Raw genomic sequence first — 15,578 nt, forward strand, 5'->3', positions numbered from 1 at the left:
CTAAATCATCAAACAGCAAATAATGAGAAGGAAAGGAAAGCACTAGTGTCCTCAGACACATTGTATAGCTATGAACAGCTCAAAGTACACTTCTAAAACAGGACTATGAAACACACACAAGCAGATTAGAAACCAGAGGCAAAGCTTCACAATTACAAAACAATTTAAGGATTAAATTACAACTAAACTAAATTTGCCCATAACCTTTAAAAACTCCTGTATGGATTCTGTATTTTATATCCACACGGTTATTCAACAACCACTTACTGCAAAACTCACATAGCTAGAGAAGCTATTAACACAGGAGCATGCAACAGACCAGCACTGCAAACAGGTCATACTTACTGCATTCTGGTGCAAAAAGGGACAAATTACACAAAATGCAGTCAGTTCTCAATTAGCAATAAACTTCTAAAAGTGAGCACGTATTGACAGTTATTCATGGTTACAAATGATGGCTTTTACCATTCAGGCTGTATTTTTGATGGTATAAAACTTTGGATCATGACCCATATCCAGTCAATTCAAAAGACAGGACCACAATACCTTCCTGTGGTGTCTGAACGGTGGTTTGCTAGGGGAGAGTTCTTTAGGATAAAAACGGTTTGACCGAAATAATGATAAATCATGTAACTTGCCTGAAATTTTAAGCCTTCAAAATCCAATGCTTCTAATTATAAATTATCAGGAAAAAGAAAACATGCATGACATGTATCCAAGGTCCACATCCACCCAAAGAGTCAGGGGCAGTGGTGGTTGGTGGATCGCCGAACAGGGAAGAGATCCATCAAGATCCAAAAGTAACTCCCCTTTCCCACCCCAGTGACACATCCCTGTGTCGTACTGTGCTGAGGCTCCTTTTCAAAAACCAACAAAGAGAGAGTATTCTCCTGGAGATGCCCTAATAACAAAAACTTGCCTGTCTGACCTTACCCTAGAGCTAAAAAATCACCCCCCGCCCTTGCGAAAAAAAAACCCGAACAAAAATAGAATAGCACAATTACTGATGTAGAAATTAACTTACTTCCCCACAGAAATCAGCATCTATTGCAAACACACCTCCAAAGTCTCTAAAACACGTCATGGGTCACCCAGATGACCATTACTGCTCATAGTGAAGGCTAAAGACACACACCTCTCTTGTTATCTAAGCTGAAGTTGATGGCACTGTTCAAATGTGGAGGAAAATGGGACTTCACGTATGATTAAAAACTCGCAAAAATTTAAGGAATAATCAATAATCTGCAGAAAATTAAGGAATAGCCTGGTAGCAGTTCACAGAACTCCAACTTATATATGTCTAACACATTTTTCCATTAATATGAATATTAAATTAATACCTGGTTTTCAACCTGGGCCTCCCCTCCTTCATAAAATAGCGAAACTGAGACTAGAAACCACCAGGTGAATATGAAGACCCCAAAGCAACTTTATATTTGCAGACTTTTTTTGGTTTGTCAAGAGCTGTGTGAATAGCCAGCAATCCCTGGGCCAGGCCCTCTCCCATGTGTCAGGCTCATGAATCAAAGCCTCCAGAAGAGGAAGTGGGCAGGAACTTGCCCCAGGAATGACTCATCTCCTCTCTCCAGTTTTCCACCCATGCTCCAAGCATGCAATTTTTCTCTACTGTCTTACCCACATTTATCTCTGAAGACTAAGGAATAAAACTAAAACTTAGAAACATCTTCAAACAAGTACTTTCTGGGCTTTCCATTACATAACCTCCCTAAATGAAGCTGAGGCTGCTTCAGAGAACAAAGGCAAAACAGCAAGGTGTCTGTTCTCTGCTACTTCACGCTATAGTTACCAACTATAGATTGGGATAGTGAGCACTTACTTTGTTTAGAAGTATATAATATAACCAAATTTTAAACGCTGGGGCTTCTTTTAAGAATTCTAGACTTTGAGTTCATCCTTTCAACATCAAAACAAACAACAACAAAAAACAAAACCCAGGAAATCATATTCCCAGTCGGTTCATAACTAGTTTATACTCACAAGTATCAATCATAAACTCTCCAATATAAATTATTTAAGATGTATCAAAAATACTAGCCCCTTTGTATATTCTCCTTAGCAACAAAGGAGGCTGATGACATTTTATACTCTTTAAGGAAGACAGATACTTTTAAAACTCTTAGGCTCTTTAAAAACAATAAATATTGAAAGGAAGTCAGTAAATAGAAGGGGCAGCTCTGTCCCTCTGTATCTGGGACACAGAAATGGCAAGGAGTCCGCAGGTGAATATAACGTATTAGAAACAGCGAGTAGTCCAAACACAAAGACTAGGACTTATCTGAGCAAAAAAAAAATACTGTTAGTTACATATTAGTGTTTCTTAGAGTTCAGCACTTTCATTTGAGTTCAGATTTTGAATATAACATGCTGGCTTGGGGGTTTCTATATTTTTACATACAGTAAAGTCTCCTGCATAATAAATGAGTCAATACCTTTAATAAAAGTTATAGAATTTTGAGTGTATATCACTATTTTAGGGAAGTTGAGCTATATTATTGCTACAAAATATGCTGTTGGTCCTTGCAAAGATTTATTTGGTGTTAAAGTCTTTGACAGCTTCTGATTATAATGCTGTTCCTACAGGAAAATATAATGCACTTAACCACAGTCCATTTTTAAATATCACAGCGTCAAGAAATAGGCTCCAAAACAAGAACCGCTTTTCTTAGAATGTAAACTTAAAAAATCCTCAAAATGTATGAGAAAACCATTTAATATTAAATAGTCTCCTTTTCAGACATTTACCAAATTGAATGACTAGCTAAAGGTTTAGAAAATTTCCCTTAACATTTTTTCTTCCAGGTATATACTAAAATACAGCCAATTTTAAGAAAAACAACGTTATAGTAGCTCTTCTTAAATACCTTAAAATAGGCTTTCATCTAACAACTTTTTATACCTGGAAGAAATACACACATATTATTAGATAGAACAGAAGTCCTACTTCGCAAAGGAAGAAAATTATAATCCAAATATTCCAATTATTCCACACATTTAAGTTTGAATTTTTTTTTTTTTTGATACAGAGTCTCAGCTGTTGCCCAGGCTGGAGTGCAGTGGCATGATCTCGGCTCACTGCAACCTCTGTCTCCTGGGTTCAAGTGATTCTCCTGCCTCAGCCTCCCAAGTAGCTGGGACTACAGGAGCATGCCACCATGCCCGACTAATTGTATTTTTAGTAAAGACGGGGTTTTACTATGTTGGCCAGGCTGGTCTTGAACTCCTGACCTTGTGATCTGCCCGCCTTGGCCTCCCAAAGTGCTGGGATTATGAGTGAGCCACTGTGCCAAGTTTGGGAATTTTTTTTTTTTTTCCTGAGACGGAGTCTCGCTCTGTCACCCAGGCTGGAGTGCAGTGGCCAGATCTCAGCTCACTGCAAGCTCCACCTCCCAAGTTTACGCCATTCTCCTGCCTCAGCCTCCCGAGTAGCTGGGACTACAGGTGCTCGCCACCTCGCCCAGCTAGTTTTTTGTATTTTTTAGTAGAGACGGGGTTTCACCGTGTTAGCCAGGATGGTCTCGATCTCCTGACCTCGTGATCCGCCTGTCTCGGCCTCCCAAAGCTGCTGGGATTACGGGCTTGAGCCACCGCACCAGGCCAGTTTCGGCATTCTTATAACTGAAAAGATGGTCTGTGATTTCTGAGAAATATTTACAACATATCTATAAAAGATACACTATAAGACTTTGATTCACGAGACTGACACATGGGGATGGGTGTCCAGCTCTGGAATTCAGGGATTGCTGGCTATTCACACAGTTTGATCTATTGATCCATCTATTGATCCATCTATCGATCCATCTATCTATCTATCTATCTATCTATCTATCTATCCATCCATCCATCTATCTATCTTTTATAAATCACAGCAGTTGTCATCACTTTTCTTTCTAAATCTACTTTAAATTGTTTCCTTCCTCTTCAATTATAAGCTTTCTAGCATAAGAAGGACCAAATGAAGGCAAGAAACTAGAGGAGAAGGTGCTGACTACAGCCAGAATTTCTTTCAAAAACAATTTAGAAAACAAATCTTATAATCATGAGGTGAACCTACTAGGCAACAATGACTGCTGCCCAAGTATTAGATTTTTTATTTGAAATAATCATTGCATCTAGCCTATCATACTCTTACCATATATGGGTCCCTTTCAGTGAGGTTTATGAGGGCAAGATAAATAAGGAGTCCATAATTGAAAGTAATTAGCACTTTGCCTGTGTTAAACTAGCTCCACTGAATGAAAGGTGAAATAATCAGCTACTACTGCCTACTTTGGTCTATAGAACACTAATGACCAATCAGATTTTCCTAGTAAAATATCTGCCAGTTTTAATACCTGTCAGATAAGTATGTAGAAAATGAGCTGAAATCAATGTAGATTGCTCAACTTACTTTTTAACTTAGTATCTTTTTTTTTTAAAAAAAAGAAAACCAGTTCTTTTATGGATATGCTATAAATATTGCTCAGAAATCACAGACGGTCTTTTCAGTTATAAGAATGTCCAAACATAAATGTGTGGAATTGGAGTATTTGCATTATAATTTTCTTCCTTTGGGAAGTTGGTCTTCTGTTCTACCAGGGTGTACAGCTAGATTTTTTTTCCTCTATGAATTTTAATTCACTTCACCTTATTTTTGGTATCATTGTTCCACTGATCTGTTTTCCAAACTGACATCGGATCACATGTGGCCAGCCAGGCAGCACTTCCAGCTGGTACTGGAATGTTTTGCAGTCAAATCCATGTGTCATCAACCCATGGTTTAATGCATCAGTTTCCCTCTTTCGTTTAGAGACAGACCACAGGGAAAGGTTTCCACCAGCTCAGCTAAAAAAGGCATTTTCATGGGAACTGTGGGGCCATGGGACAATTAGATGCATTTTTTTTTTAAAAAGTCTCTCCCTTTACTGTCCAGTTTTTAAAGAGATGCCCAGGGTATTCTAAAAGGCAGAACTCTAATTCCTACAGTCAACTGAAGAACAATAGAACAAAGAAAAAAATAAATGTTATTTATACTCCAGCAGTTTCTTTTCACTTGGGTAGAAAATATCACAGAAATTTTCATTTTTGCCTTGATGTGGATCTGAATCTTCTTCCATACTCTCTCTGACCCCTTGTACTTCAACTTGCGGTACTTTTAAGTTCTTAATTTTCTTGGTTTCCTAATACTCTGAGCTTCCTGATGTCTCCATGTGTTCTAACATCGCTGAGAATCCAGGAAAATACAGGCTGTCATCTGGGAATGTATGTGAATAATTTATTAAACGAAGAAAAAAAACTTCTGTAACTCTGTATTAAAAAGCAGGTAAAAGTACCTAAAAATCACCAACCAAATCTCTAATCTAACCTCCCCACAAATAAATTTATTTATTTTAAAAAAGTTATTAAAAATCTAAACTGAAGATTAATCAGAGGGCTTAGAAAGGAAAATGGAGGGAACAATTAAATATAATGAAAAACGAATCTTGATTCTCTCAAGGAACTGGGGGGAAAAAAAGAAAAAGTATTTACTGCATGGAGAAGGAAAGTTAACTTTTTATAATTTGATGGCTATTATAAGAGTTGCTACAGACATATAACTGATTGGATTTGGCCTTAGCTGAAAGTTCTGTTTAAATGGAGTGAAAACTGCCTCCCAGGTTCAAGCGATTTTCCTGCCTCAGCCTCCCAAGTAGCTGGGACTACAGGCACAAGCCACCACGCTCAGCTAATTTTGTATTTTTAGTAGAGACCGGATTTCACCGCGCTGGCCTCCCAAAGTGCTGGGATTACAGGCGTGAGCCAACGCGCCCAGATGAACAGTAGGTGAGGCCCAATGTTTTACAAGGGTGTTCCATACAGTGGCCAAGCAGCATGAACACCACATGCTTGGAATTTGCAGTTTACTCCAGAGATTTCTGTCTAATAGAGCATTTGATCTCAACCTTGAGTGCACACTGGAATCACCTCAGAGCTTTAAAAATATTGCTGCTGTGGTCCCATCTCCAGAGATTGATATAATTGCTCTGGGTACAGCCTAGACATGTGAATGTGCAAAAGCTCCCCCAGGTGATGCCAATGCACAGCTCTCTGAGAACCACTGAAATAAGAGTAATCCTCTGAAGAAAGGAAGAATACTTAGAAATATAATGCAGGCAGCCAGGCGGGCGCGGTGGCTCATGCCTGTGATCCCTGCACTTTGGGAGGCTGAGGCAGGTGGATCACAAGGTCAAAAGACCAAGACCAGCCTGACCAACATGGTGAAACCTTGTCTCTACTAAAAATACAAAAATTAGCTGGGCGTGGTGTTGCAGGAAAATCACTTGAACCCGGGAGGCAGAGGTTGCAGTGAGCCGAGATTGCGCCACTGCACTCCAGCCTGGTGACAGAGCAAGACTCCATCACAAAAAAGAAAAAAAAAGGAAATATAACGTAGGCATTTTCATAAACTGAAGTTAAATCTAGTTGAAACAGTGCTGAGAAAAATGATGGTATAACTTGCAGAAGGAGGACACATTCAGCAACACAGGTATGGAGAGAAACTTGAATTAACCAGAAATGAAAAATATTCTTGGATTGCTGAAGGGTATAGGGTATTTCACCCAGCACCAAGTTAAAGGATGTTTACACGGGAACATCTGACTTCTGTTCTGATTAGGTCTGTAGCAAACAAACTTTTATAACATAATGTAGTTTCCTGATTAGACTTTTCTACCTGACAGGATGTGTCCTCTGGCAACAAGGGACTCTCAATCTTAGGGCCAAGACTCTAAAATCCATGCAGACAAGGAATATCTTAGTTATGTTTACTACTGGTATCTGGTAACTCAATAAATACTTGAGAAATGACTCAAATTGTTTATGAGTTATAACTCAGTTTCCTTTGAGTGTTATAAGCATTTCTTTTCCCAGGGCTAATTAGATCTTAGGACCTACTGGAAGACAAAGTCAACTAGATATCCCATCATAATCTCATTAACCTATTTTTTTAAAGTTTCCATGTGTTGTGACATGATATTAAGCCCTTGCCCATTAGCTTAAGATCAATAATCTTTTTCTAGCAAAATTAAAACAAAATCAGTTTCTTTGACTTTAGAAATGTCATTGAATGTATCTTCTTAATCTAACTTTCCAGTGCAATCTCTGCTTACCACCTCCCCTGCTCATGAAAACATTTAAATCTACATCAGCATAGCAATGTGTTAGGTAATAAGTCCTTTTCCCTGCCAACTGTAAAGAATGACTTTGTCACTCTGCCCATTTAGTGACAGTAACCTGAGGTCTCACTAGAAAGAAATTAATATCGGCAGTCATTTCTGAGTGTACTCAAGCATTTCTCTTAACTCAGAAACCTCTTCCCTTTCTACCAAGGAATTGGTAGCTTTCCTTTGTAGATTCTGCTAAATAGGCAACAATACAAGCGGATGCTGTGTTGAAGAACTCTGTTCCAGGGACCCCATGGGCACAGCCACCAGCACACACACTTCCATCTAGGAAGGCACCCAATGCTGGCCAGGAGCTTGGAGTGATGATGACGGCGGAGAAATAGGGGAGTCAAGACACTTACCATATTTCTTTCTTTCTTACTTCCACTGGGGAACCTGTTACTTTGGGAAGAAAGGTGAGGAAGTGCCCCTGGTCTCAATCTTAGTAAGAAAGAAAAGCAATAAATGAAAATATTAAAAGGGCCTGGAGTTTAGGTGCTGAGTCTGCCACTAAGTAGCTGTATAACCCTAGGGAGTTACTTGACCTGGGGAACTTTACTTTCTTATCTGTAAAATGGGATTCGTAATAATAACAGCTACATCATGAGGCTGTTTTGAAAAGTAAATCAGACAATACATACACCACTTGCCACAATGCTTACAAAGAGTGGGCCCTCAATTAGTACCTTCCATTAACTATTAAATATAGAATACGATTGAGGGAGAACATACTAACAAAAAGGCATTCGCTAGCAAGGTCTGGTTTAGGTGAAAGGAATGATCTGATGTTTTTTTCTGTGATTCTGTGACCCTAATTTTCTAGAACATGTAAATTCTTTGGGAACATTCTGGGCAGAGCCTGGTTCTTTAAAGAAATTCACAAATCTTACTTGTGGGGGAGAATTAAGAAATAAGGAGCCTGATCTACTTCTTATTTCCCTGAACCAAACTAAAATGCCACTCCTAAAAGTGAGAATAAATGTTTTAATAGATCCTTAAAACTCCTTCTAAATGTCAAAGTTAGCAAGGGGGCAAAAAGGAAATTTTAACATAAGTACATAATGATTATTTTATTTTCCAAATCACTTTTTTCAGGGGCCATGCTCATCTTCTCTATATCATTCTAATTTTAGGTATATGTGTTGCTTAACCAAGCACAAATGGTTTAAATACTTAATCTGTAACAAGCATAGAATCATTTGAAAAATTCACTATGAGCTTCAGCAGAAATTACTTCAACCTCTGCAGCAGAGTTCATTATCATAAGATCACAATGATGAGACTCAACAAGTCACCTAATCCAAACCCTCTTTCCCCGAGTCTCACAGATGAAATGACCAGCCCTGGCCAGGCCAGAACCAGTGTCCAGCCCTCCTGTGGCTTTCTTTATGGCACCAACCTGCCACACTTTCTAAACCACACACAAATGGCCACAGCCATACTCATGTAGCTTGTTGGAAGCCTCACAGTTAGAAATCTAAATACGCAATTTCAAAAGTCAGGTACTAATACAAGTTCTTTTTAAGCAGCACTGTCTCAAAAATGCTGGCTCTCAGCATACACACAACACACACACACACACACACACACTCTCTCTCTCTCTCTCTCTCAATCTCTGGCACACATGCAGGAATACACAACCAAATGTTGTTACATCTACACAAATATCACCTGGTAGATTCAAAGTGATAGTGTGTTACATCTACACAAAGATTATTTGTAGATTCAAAGTTACAGTTACTTATAATGTCTATATAAGACAGGATTTAATTTCCAACCATTCCACTTTACTAAAGACATTACAAAAAAATTTTTAAATCTTACCTCGAAAATCTCAAAGCCATAAATATCCAAAACACCCATGACCTTCTTTCTCACTTTTGTTTGTGCCTTAAAAAAGTTTCAAATTAAAGGGTTAATTAAGGCATGAAATGTAACACTACAAGCATCTAAGGAACACAGATATATATTACAAGTTAATCATGTTTCTTAAGTAAGAAAATAACTGTAATTTAGCTGTTTTTTTAAAAAACTTATGAGATGGGGCATTGCTATAGAACTTTTAGAAATTTTAATAATAGGTGATATATTTAAAGAAGGCATTAGTGGTGCCTTTCGAAATCACCTAGTCCAACACCTTCATTTTAATAATGAATAGATTATGATCTAGTGAAGTAAAGTGACCTTTTCAGCGAAGTGTGTACAACTAGTTAGCAGGTGAGCCAGGCCAGAACCTGTGGCGCCGACCCCCAGAGTAACTCCACAAAGACCATCCGACTATTCACCAGTCAGAAGCAACACAAATGGCAAAACAAAATAAACCAAATCCCTGACAAATTTCAATCTTATACATGATAAACTCTTTTTAAGGAATAATCTTTATAAGTGGTAATCAATTATTTGATTATAAATTTAAACTTTATTCAACTTAATGTTTATACTGTGAATATCATTTATTACAATTGATTTTGCTCATAGAAATTCAGTACCTTAATGCTTTCATTGATTCGATTTACCAACCACGAAAACAACCTGCTGTAGAGGTTTTTAGCTAGAGCATCACGGGCATAATAAGCCTATTAAAAAACAAATAAACAAAACTTAACACTCACAATTCCACAATGTGTACTTTCAATAAAATCATAAAGATACTTAAAAAAATATTCAAAGCGCTTTTATTTTACATTTCTTTGCAGAGCCAGTTTTATTGTGCCATAAACAATCAAGTCGTTAAAAGAATAAGGCAAATTGTTTATACACAGTTACACTTTTTCACAAACCAGGAAAACTAATTTTAAATGCTGCAAAAAACTTTCACCACAAAGATATTTACTTCAATGTCATGGAACAGAGAAAAATCAGACGCAATTTAGACGTCCAACAATAGCGGGTAGTAAGAGAAACATGCCCTGAGAGTAATGTTACAGTCATCAGAGAGTGATGGTTGTGAAAATCAGGTAATGAAATGGAAATGCTCATGTAATGCAAAAATTAAACAACTGTATGCTTAATATGATAACATTTTTTAAAACCCTTATACACAGAAATGGAAATTCAAAGGAGATATATTAAAACGTCTTTGACTGATGGAATCTGTAAATTTTTTTTCTTCACTCAATCTTTTTTTCATTTTTAAATTTTTTTGGAGACAGAGTCTCACTCTGTTGCCCAGGCTGGAGTGCAGTAGCACAATCTCAGCTCACTGCAACCTCTGCCTCCTGGGTTCAAGGGATTTTCATGCCTCAGCCTCCTGAATAGCTGGGACTACAGGCATGTGCCACCACGCCCCGTTAATTTTTGTATTTTTAGTACAGCGTTTTGCCTTGTTAGCCAGACTGGTCTTGAACTCCTGGCCTCAGGTGATCCACCCACCTCAGCCTCCCAAAGTGCTGGAATTACAGAGGCATGAGCCACCATGCCTGGCCACACTAATTGTTTTGAGTATTAAAAAAAAAACTTCCACAATGAGTTCTTTTAAGTTATAGAATGAACATAACCCCCTTATGTGCTTATCTACTTTTAAAGCTATTCAGAACTACTTGACAAAGAGGCAGAAGACATATGCATCTCTATGACTCTTAGAATCCAAAGGGTGGAGAAAGTCAGGTTTGGACAGCAGAATCTAAACACCCTTAAATGTACTAAGTGCCCAGAGCATACAGTAGGTAAGTACTAATGAGATGTTTAATACCAGCATCCTGGGAAGGCCTGGAGGTTGGGTGTCAGCAGCCTAACAAGGAACTGGCCTTGGGAGAGAAAAAACTTGAGGTTTTTGTTTCTATTTTCAACATGCTGGCCATATGTGTGTATTTTGCTGCTTGTAAGTAAAAAGTTGGGTATTACTGTTAAAATTAATCAGTATGTTTTTATTTTACAAAGAGCACAACTTGTTAGATTATGTGGCAATACTTTCTCTACATTTCTTCCTAAATAAAATGTAACAACTTTAATTAACACATTCACTTCCCTGGCAACATAACACAGCTGAAGATAACACCTTTTCCCTTCATCTGACATTTCCATGCAAATTCCAAACCTCCCTTCCTACTCCAATTAGGGTTAGAAAATATACCTAGGAGTTGGCAACAAACAAACAAACAAACAAGGGAGGGAATGCTTTCATAGTAGAAAATGCACGTCAAAGCCTCAAACAGAGAAATCAGAATATAATTGAGATGCATCTTTCCCCAGTACCCTTTCTCCTAGTTTTTGCTTTCTTAAAATAGGTCATTTAAGTGCTTAGAATAATGCCTAGCGCACAGTTAGTCTACAGATGTACTTATATTGCTTTCTGAAGTATCCTTTTCGTCTACTACTACCTCATGAGCCTATATAATTTCCAAATCCTTTCCTTTTTCTTCTTATGAATTGAAGTTATCTCAAGACACCATGTATTTGTTGATGAGCCCTTTTTTATCTTAATGTCATCCAGCTTTTTAGTTATATGCTGTCTCCTTTCAATAAGCCACCATTTCAATAAGCAACTGAACTAACAGTGACAATTTCTTCTGGTAAATTGCTTTATATTTTTTAAAGTGTATTAACAGCCAATATTAATCTTCTTTGGTTCCTCCAACAATATTTATTCCAGCGGTCTCAAACTCAAATGCTTCCAGAGACTGTGTGATAGAAATGAACAGGAAATGATGGCTCTCTCTGTCGGGGTTAGAGGATGCATTCCAGGCTAAAGGCACTCAAATTCAACATTTAAAGAGCAAACAAAACCAAAGAAAATACTACCCTTTAGTCAACTAAAAATACTGAGCTTTACCTGGCCCTAGAGGCTGCCAATGTGCCACCCCTGACTTCCTGAGCCTGATTCACGCCACCGAATCTCCACAATAATATCTTATATAGCAGTAAGGGAAGGAATGTCTATTCCCACTTAAGGACCACTAATATGGTATGTAGAAATGAGGGAAGACTCAAAGTGCACTAATTCACCATCTCATTTCCAAGCACCCTATGAAAAGACCATGCACTTCTGCAGCTGCACGAAACTCACAGAGGAAAAGTCCAGGTGGAACGTGCTGCAGACATGGACAGTAACAACAGGCATGGTCCAGGACGGCAAGTGACAAGCAAGGTGGAGACTCAGAGATGCACAGACATGGGGCCCACCCTCCAGTTTAGAATTGAGCTAAGGAGATCAAACTAACACAGAGGAAACAAGCAGAGGGCAGGTGCCAAACTGCAAAGAAAAGGGGGTTCTGATGGGGGTGGGGGGTGTCTCAGGAGGCCTATTTGATCAAAGAAGTCTCCTTGGATGGGGCACAATCAGGTAGAGCATTTAGATGGGCAGAAGGAATGAGCATGGCATGGGGGGCGACGGGCAGGCAGGAGCAGAGGCACCAGGTAACAGAGAACTAGCAAGGAATAAACTGAGGTAAGCTGCGTGGGATCAGATTTCAGAGGACATCAGAAGCCAAGGAAAGAGTGTTTAGGAGAAGCTGAAAAACTCTTGTCTTGAGTTTCTATTATTTCAGTATTAGTCCTCCTATCTAGAGAAAGGTCTAAATGTCTTGGGAAAAGGAGGCATGGGGCAATAAAGGTGATGCTGGGGCCCAGGAATTGAAACTATGAGGAAAGGCTAGTAAAAAAAATCACTTTTCACAGGAATCAAAACCTCCCAGGCAATAGATCAGTGGAACCAGATACTATGAATACTACATAAAACACAAAACAAAACAAAACAAAACAAAACAAAACAAAACAAAACACCCAGTTGACTAAGGAGCCGAATAGCTGAGGATCTCTAGCCAAATTCTTTTATGCCAAAGGTTAAGAAAACGTGGAAGTCTTCTTCAGTGATGTAAGGTGCCTAAAATAAGCTTAGAAAGTCAGAGGTACCTGGGCCTGGTTCCCATAAAGGATGATTTAAAAAGCAAGAGTAAAACACACAATTTTAAAAAGATCCAAAATATAAATATTCCTAAAGGGCCTTCCTAAACAATACAGGCTTTTTCATGGCTTCCTTACAGACTTAACAATTCCCACTCTGGCTACCGAAAATGTCCAAACTCGGTGGCTCTCAAAATGTGATCCTGGACCAGCAGCAGCAGCAGCAGCAGCAGTGTCACTTTTGAATTTATTAGAAACGCAAATTCCTCAGTCCTATCCCAGATCCACTGAATCAAACACTGGGGGTGAGGTCTGCAAATCGTGTTTAGTCAGTCCACCAGGTGATTTTGATGCACGTTCAAATTTAAGAACTACTGTCGCAGATTTGCCACTCTGGCTGCAGACTTCACCTTTCCAGCCACATTGCCCTGAATCCCTTCACATAGCTACAGCTGTAGCCAAGCCTGATCAATCCAGGTTCTCAAATCTGGCTTTTCTCAATGTTTTCTTTTTGATATGCCCTTTCAGCCATACTTTACACATCTAAATCCTTTGATTGTCTCCATGAGGTCTTCCCTAATCCCTTACTTCCCTACCCATGGCCTATGTGTGTGGGCTTGTGCTGTACAGGCTCTCAGCAGCGTTTTCTTAATTAAGTAAGCTACTCCGTATCCGACTGTGAATTAGTGAGGATGACCTGGACAGATATGACAGCAAAAGCAGTAACTTACGAGGAAGGACAGGCAAAGGCTATAGCTAGGAAAGGATTGCTACAAACCAAATTTCCATATATATAAAGTTATGGTATTTGCCACAGCCAAAATTACTCACCTAAAATAAGATATCAATGTTGAAAGCTAAGAACACAAAGGCATTCTTGCATTATAGTAGGAAAGGCTGGTTCAGCAACAGAGAACAAAAGCCTGGCTCCACCCTACTATTAATGGAGGCTTTATGGATAGTTATAAGGAGGATGAGACAACAAGAATACAGTTGGACAAAGTGGGCCTGAGTGGAAGTCCTAAGTTAGTAATTGAATTCTAGTCTGAGTCATTGACTGGTGGGAAAATGTGTAAGCCACAGCACAAAGGGTTTTAGTGAAAGGGACTGCAGAAGCTGCCTGGGTATACATGTATGTACACAGGCATGCAACCATCCAAACACCCACTCACTTAACCTGAAGCAAAAGGAGAGAAGGCAGCAGCTCAGATTTGTGTCTTAGAAAGACTAACGACTTCACTGGTCCCAATATCAAGGGTAGAGGGGGTTCAAGAAGTAAGGCAGGGAGGCCAATTTGGCCACTTGACCACAAAACTGTCTTCTCCAAATCAGTAAATGACAACTCCATGTTTCCAGTTGCTTAGGCCAAAACATTAAATCACCCTTGATTGTTCTCTTTCTCTTAAACCAGCTAGCACCAGCAAGTCCTATTGCCTCTACCCTCAAATAACATCCACAATGTGACCACTTCTCACTGACTCCACTGCAACTACCTGGTTCAAGCCACCATCTTCTCTGGCTTAGTGCACATCTCCTTGAAGGTCCCTCGCTTTCACTCCTTTTTCCCTGACCCTCTGCTCTCCACATCACAGCCAGAGTGACCCTTTGAAATACAAGGCAGTCATGCCACTGTTCTGCTCAAAACCCTCCAGTCATCTCCCACCTCACTTCGAGTCTCCTTCCCTGGCCCAGGGAGCTCACTGATCTTACCTAGTTTGCTACAGCACTTATTTCTTACTTCTACTGATTATTATCTAATTCCCTCTACCAGAATTTTAAGCTCCATGAGGGCAGGGTTCCTTATCTGTTTAGTTTACTGCTCTGTTGCCAATGCCTAGAATATAGTACAATGATTGAGATAACAATCTCAATTTAGCTTGTAAACTAAAATCTTTCTTTATACTTATATGAAAATAGCACAGACTTTTAAGAAACTTTCTTCTGTACATTATGTTTCACCCACCTGAGCCACATTCAGTGTAGTTGAAACTTTCTCCTGTTTGGCTTCAACTGTTCGGAAACTGAATGCTCGTTCTAGAACTGATTGATCAATGCCGGTCAATTCACAAATTTCTTTTAACTCTGTGGGAAGGTGGGGGATGGACACAAAAAGTGACTGTACACGTGCTGCTAGTAATAATTTTGAAGGCTTAGGATGTTCTTTCTAAATCATAATCAAACAGATCAGTATAAAACGTATACATCAAAAAACAAAGCTTAGCTACAATTCTATTTCTGCTCAGTTTCATTAGAAAGCTTTCTCACACCAATGCAAAGCACAAGTTTTACTTTCTACATTAAAAACTGGGCAGAAGTTCAAAGCAAGTTTCCTAAACAAAGTTGATTCTCCGCGGATGTACCATTTTTATCTTTGATTTTGCTTTCATCTAGACCATTCACTCGAGATTCAGGCTTGAACTCAATGTTCCCCAGTTTCAACACCGCTGCCACGACCGCCAAGACAGACTCAGCTTCATGATCCATAAAGCCCACAATCTGCATGGCATTCTGGGGAGAGAAAAAAAAAAGCAACTATTT

The 15,578-nt window shown here is 39.0% G+C and overlaps 1 protein-coding gene and 1 non-coding gene across 7 annotated transcripts in view; both read right to left on the bottom strand.

Annotated features, from left to right (window-relative positions):
• Positions 1–15,578, bottom strand: part of MYO1B (myosin IB) — a 185,279-nt gene that overhangs the window by 45,012 nt on the left and 124,689 nt on the right. For all 6 annotated transcript variants that reach the window (XM_010379774.2, XM_010379768.2, XM_010379771.2 and 3 more), the window contains 4 exons: positions 15,401–15,548; positions 15,004–15,122; positions 9,689–9,775; positions 9,024–9,089 (listed from right to left, as the gene is read on the bottom strand). In XM_010379774.2, coding sequence (XP_010378076.1) covers positions 9,024–9,089; positions 9,689–9,775; positions 15,004–15,122; positions 15,401–15,548 — 420 coding nt within the window. The remainder of the gene's footprint in view (positions 1–9,023; positions 9,090–9,688; positions 9,776–15,003; positions 15,123–15,400; positions 15,549–15,578) is intronic.
• LOC115893335 lies at positions 8,250–8,357 on the bottom strand. Its single transcript, XR_004053351.1, has one exon. It is a non-coding gene; the product is annotated as a U6 spliceosomal RNA (small nuclear RNA).

Source organism: Rhinopithecus roxellana, chromosome 14 (genome assembly GCF_007565055.1).
Source record: "Rhinopithecus roxellana isolate Shanxi Qingling chromosome 14, ASM756505v1, whole genome shotgun sequence".
Taxonomy (NCBI): Eukaryota; Metazoa; Chordata; class Mammalia; order Primates; family Cercopithecidae; genus Rhinopithecus; species Rhinopithecus roxellana.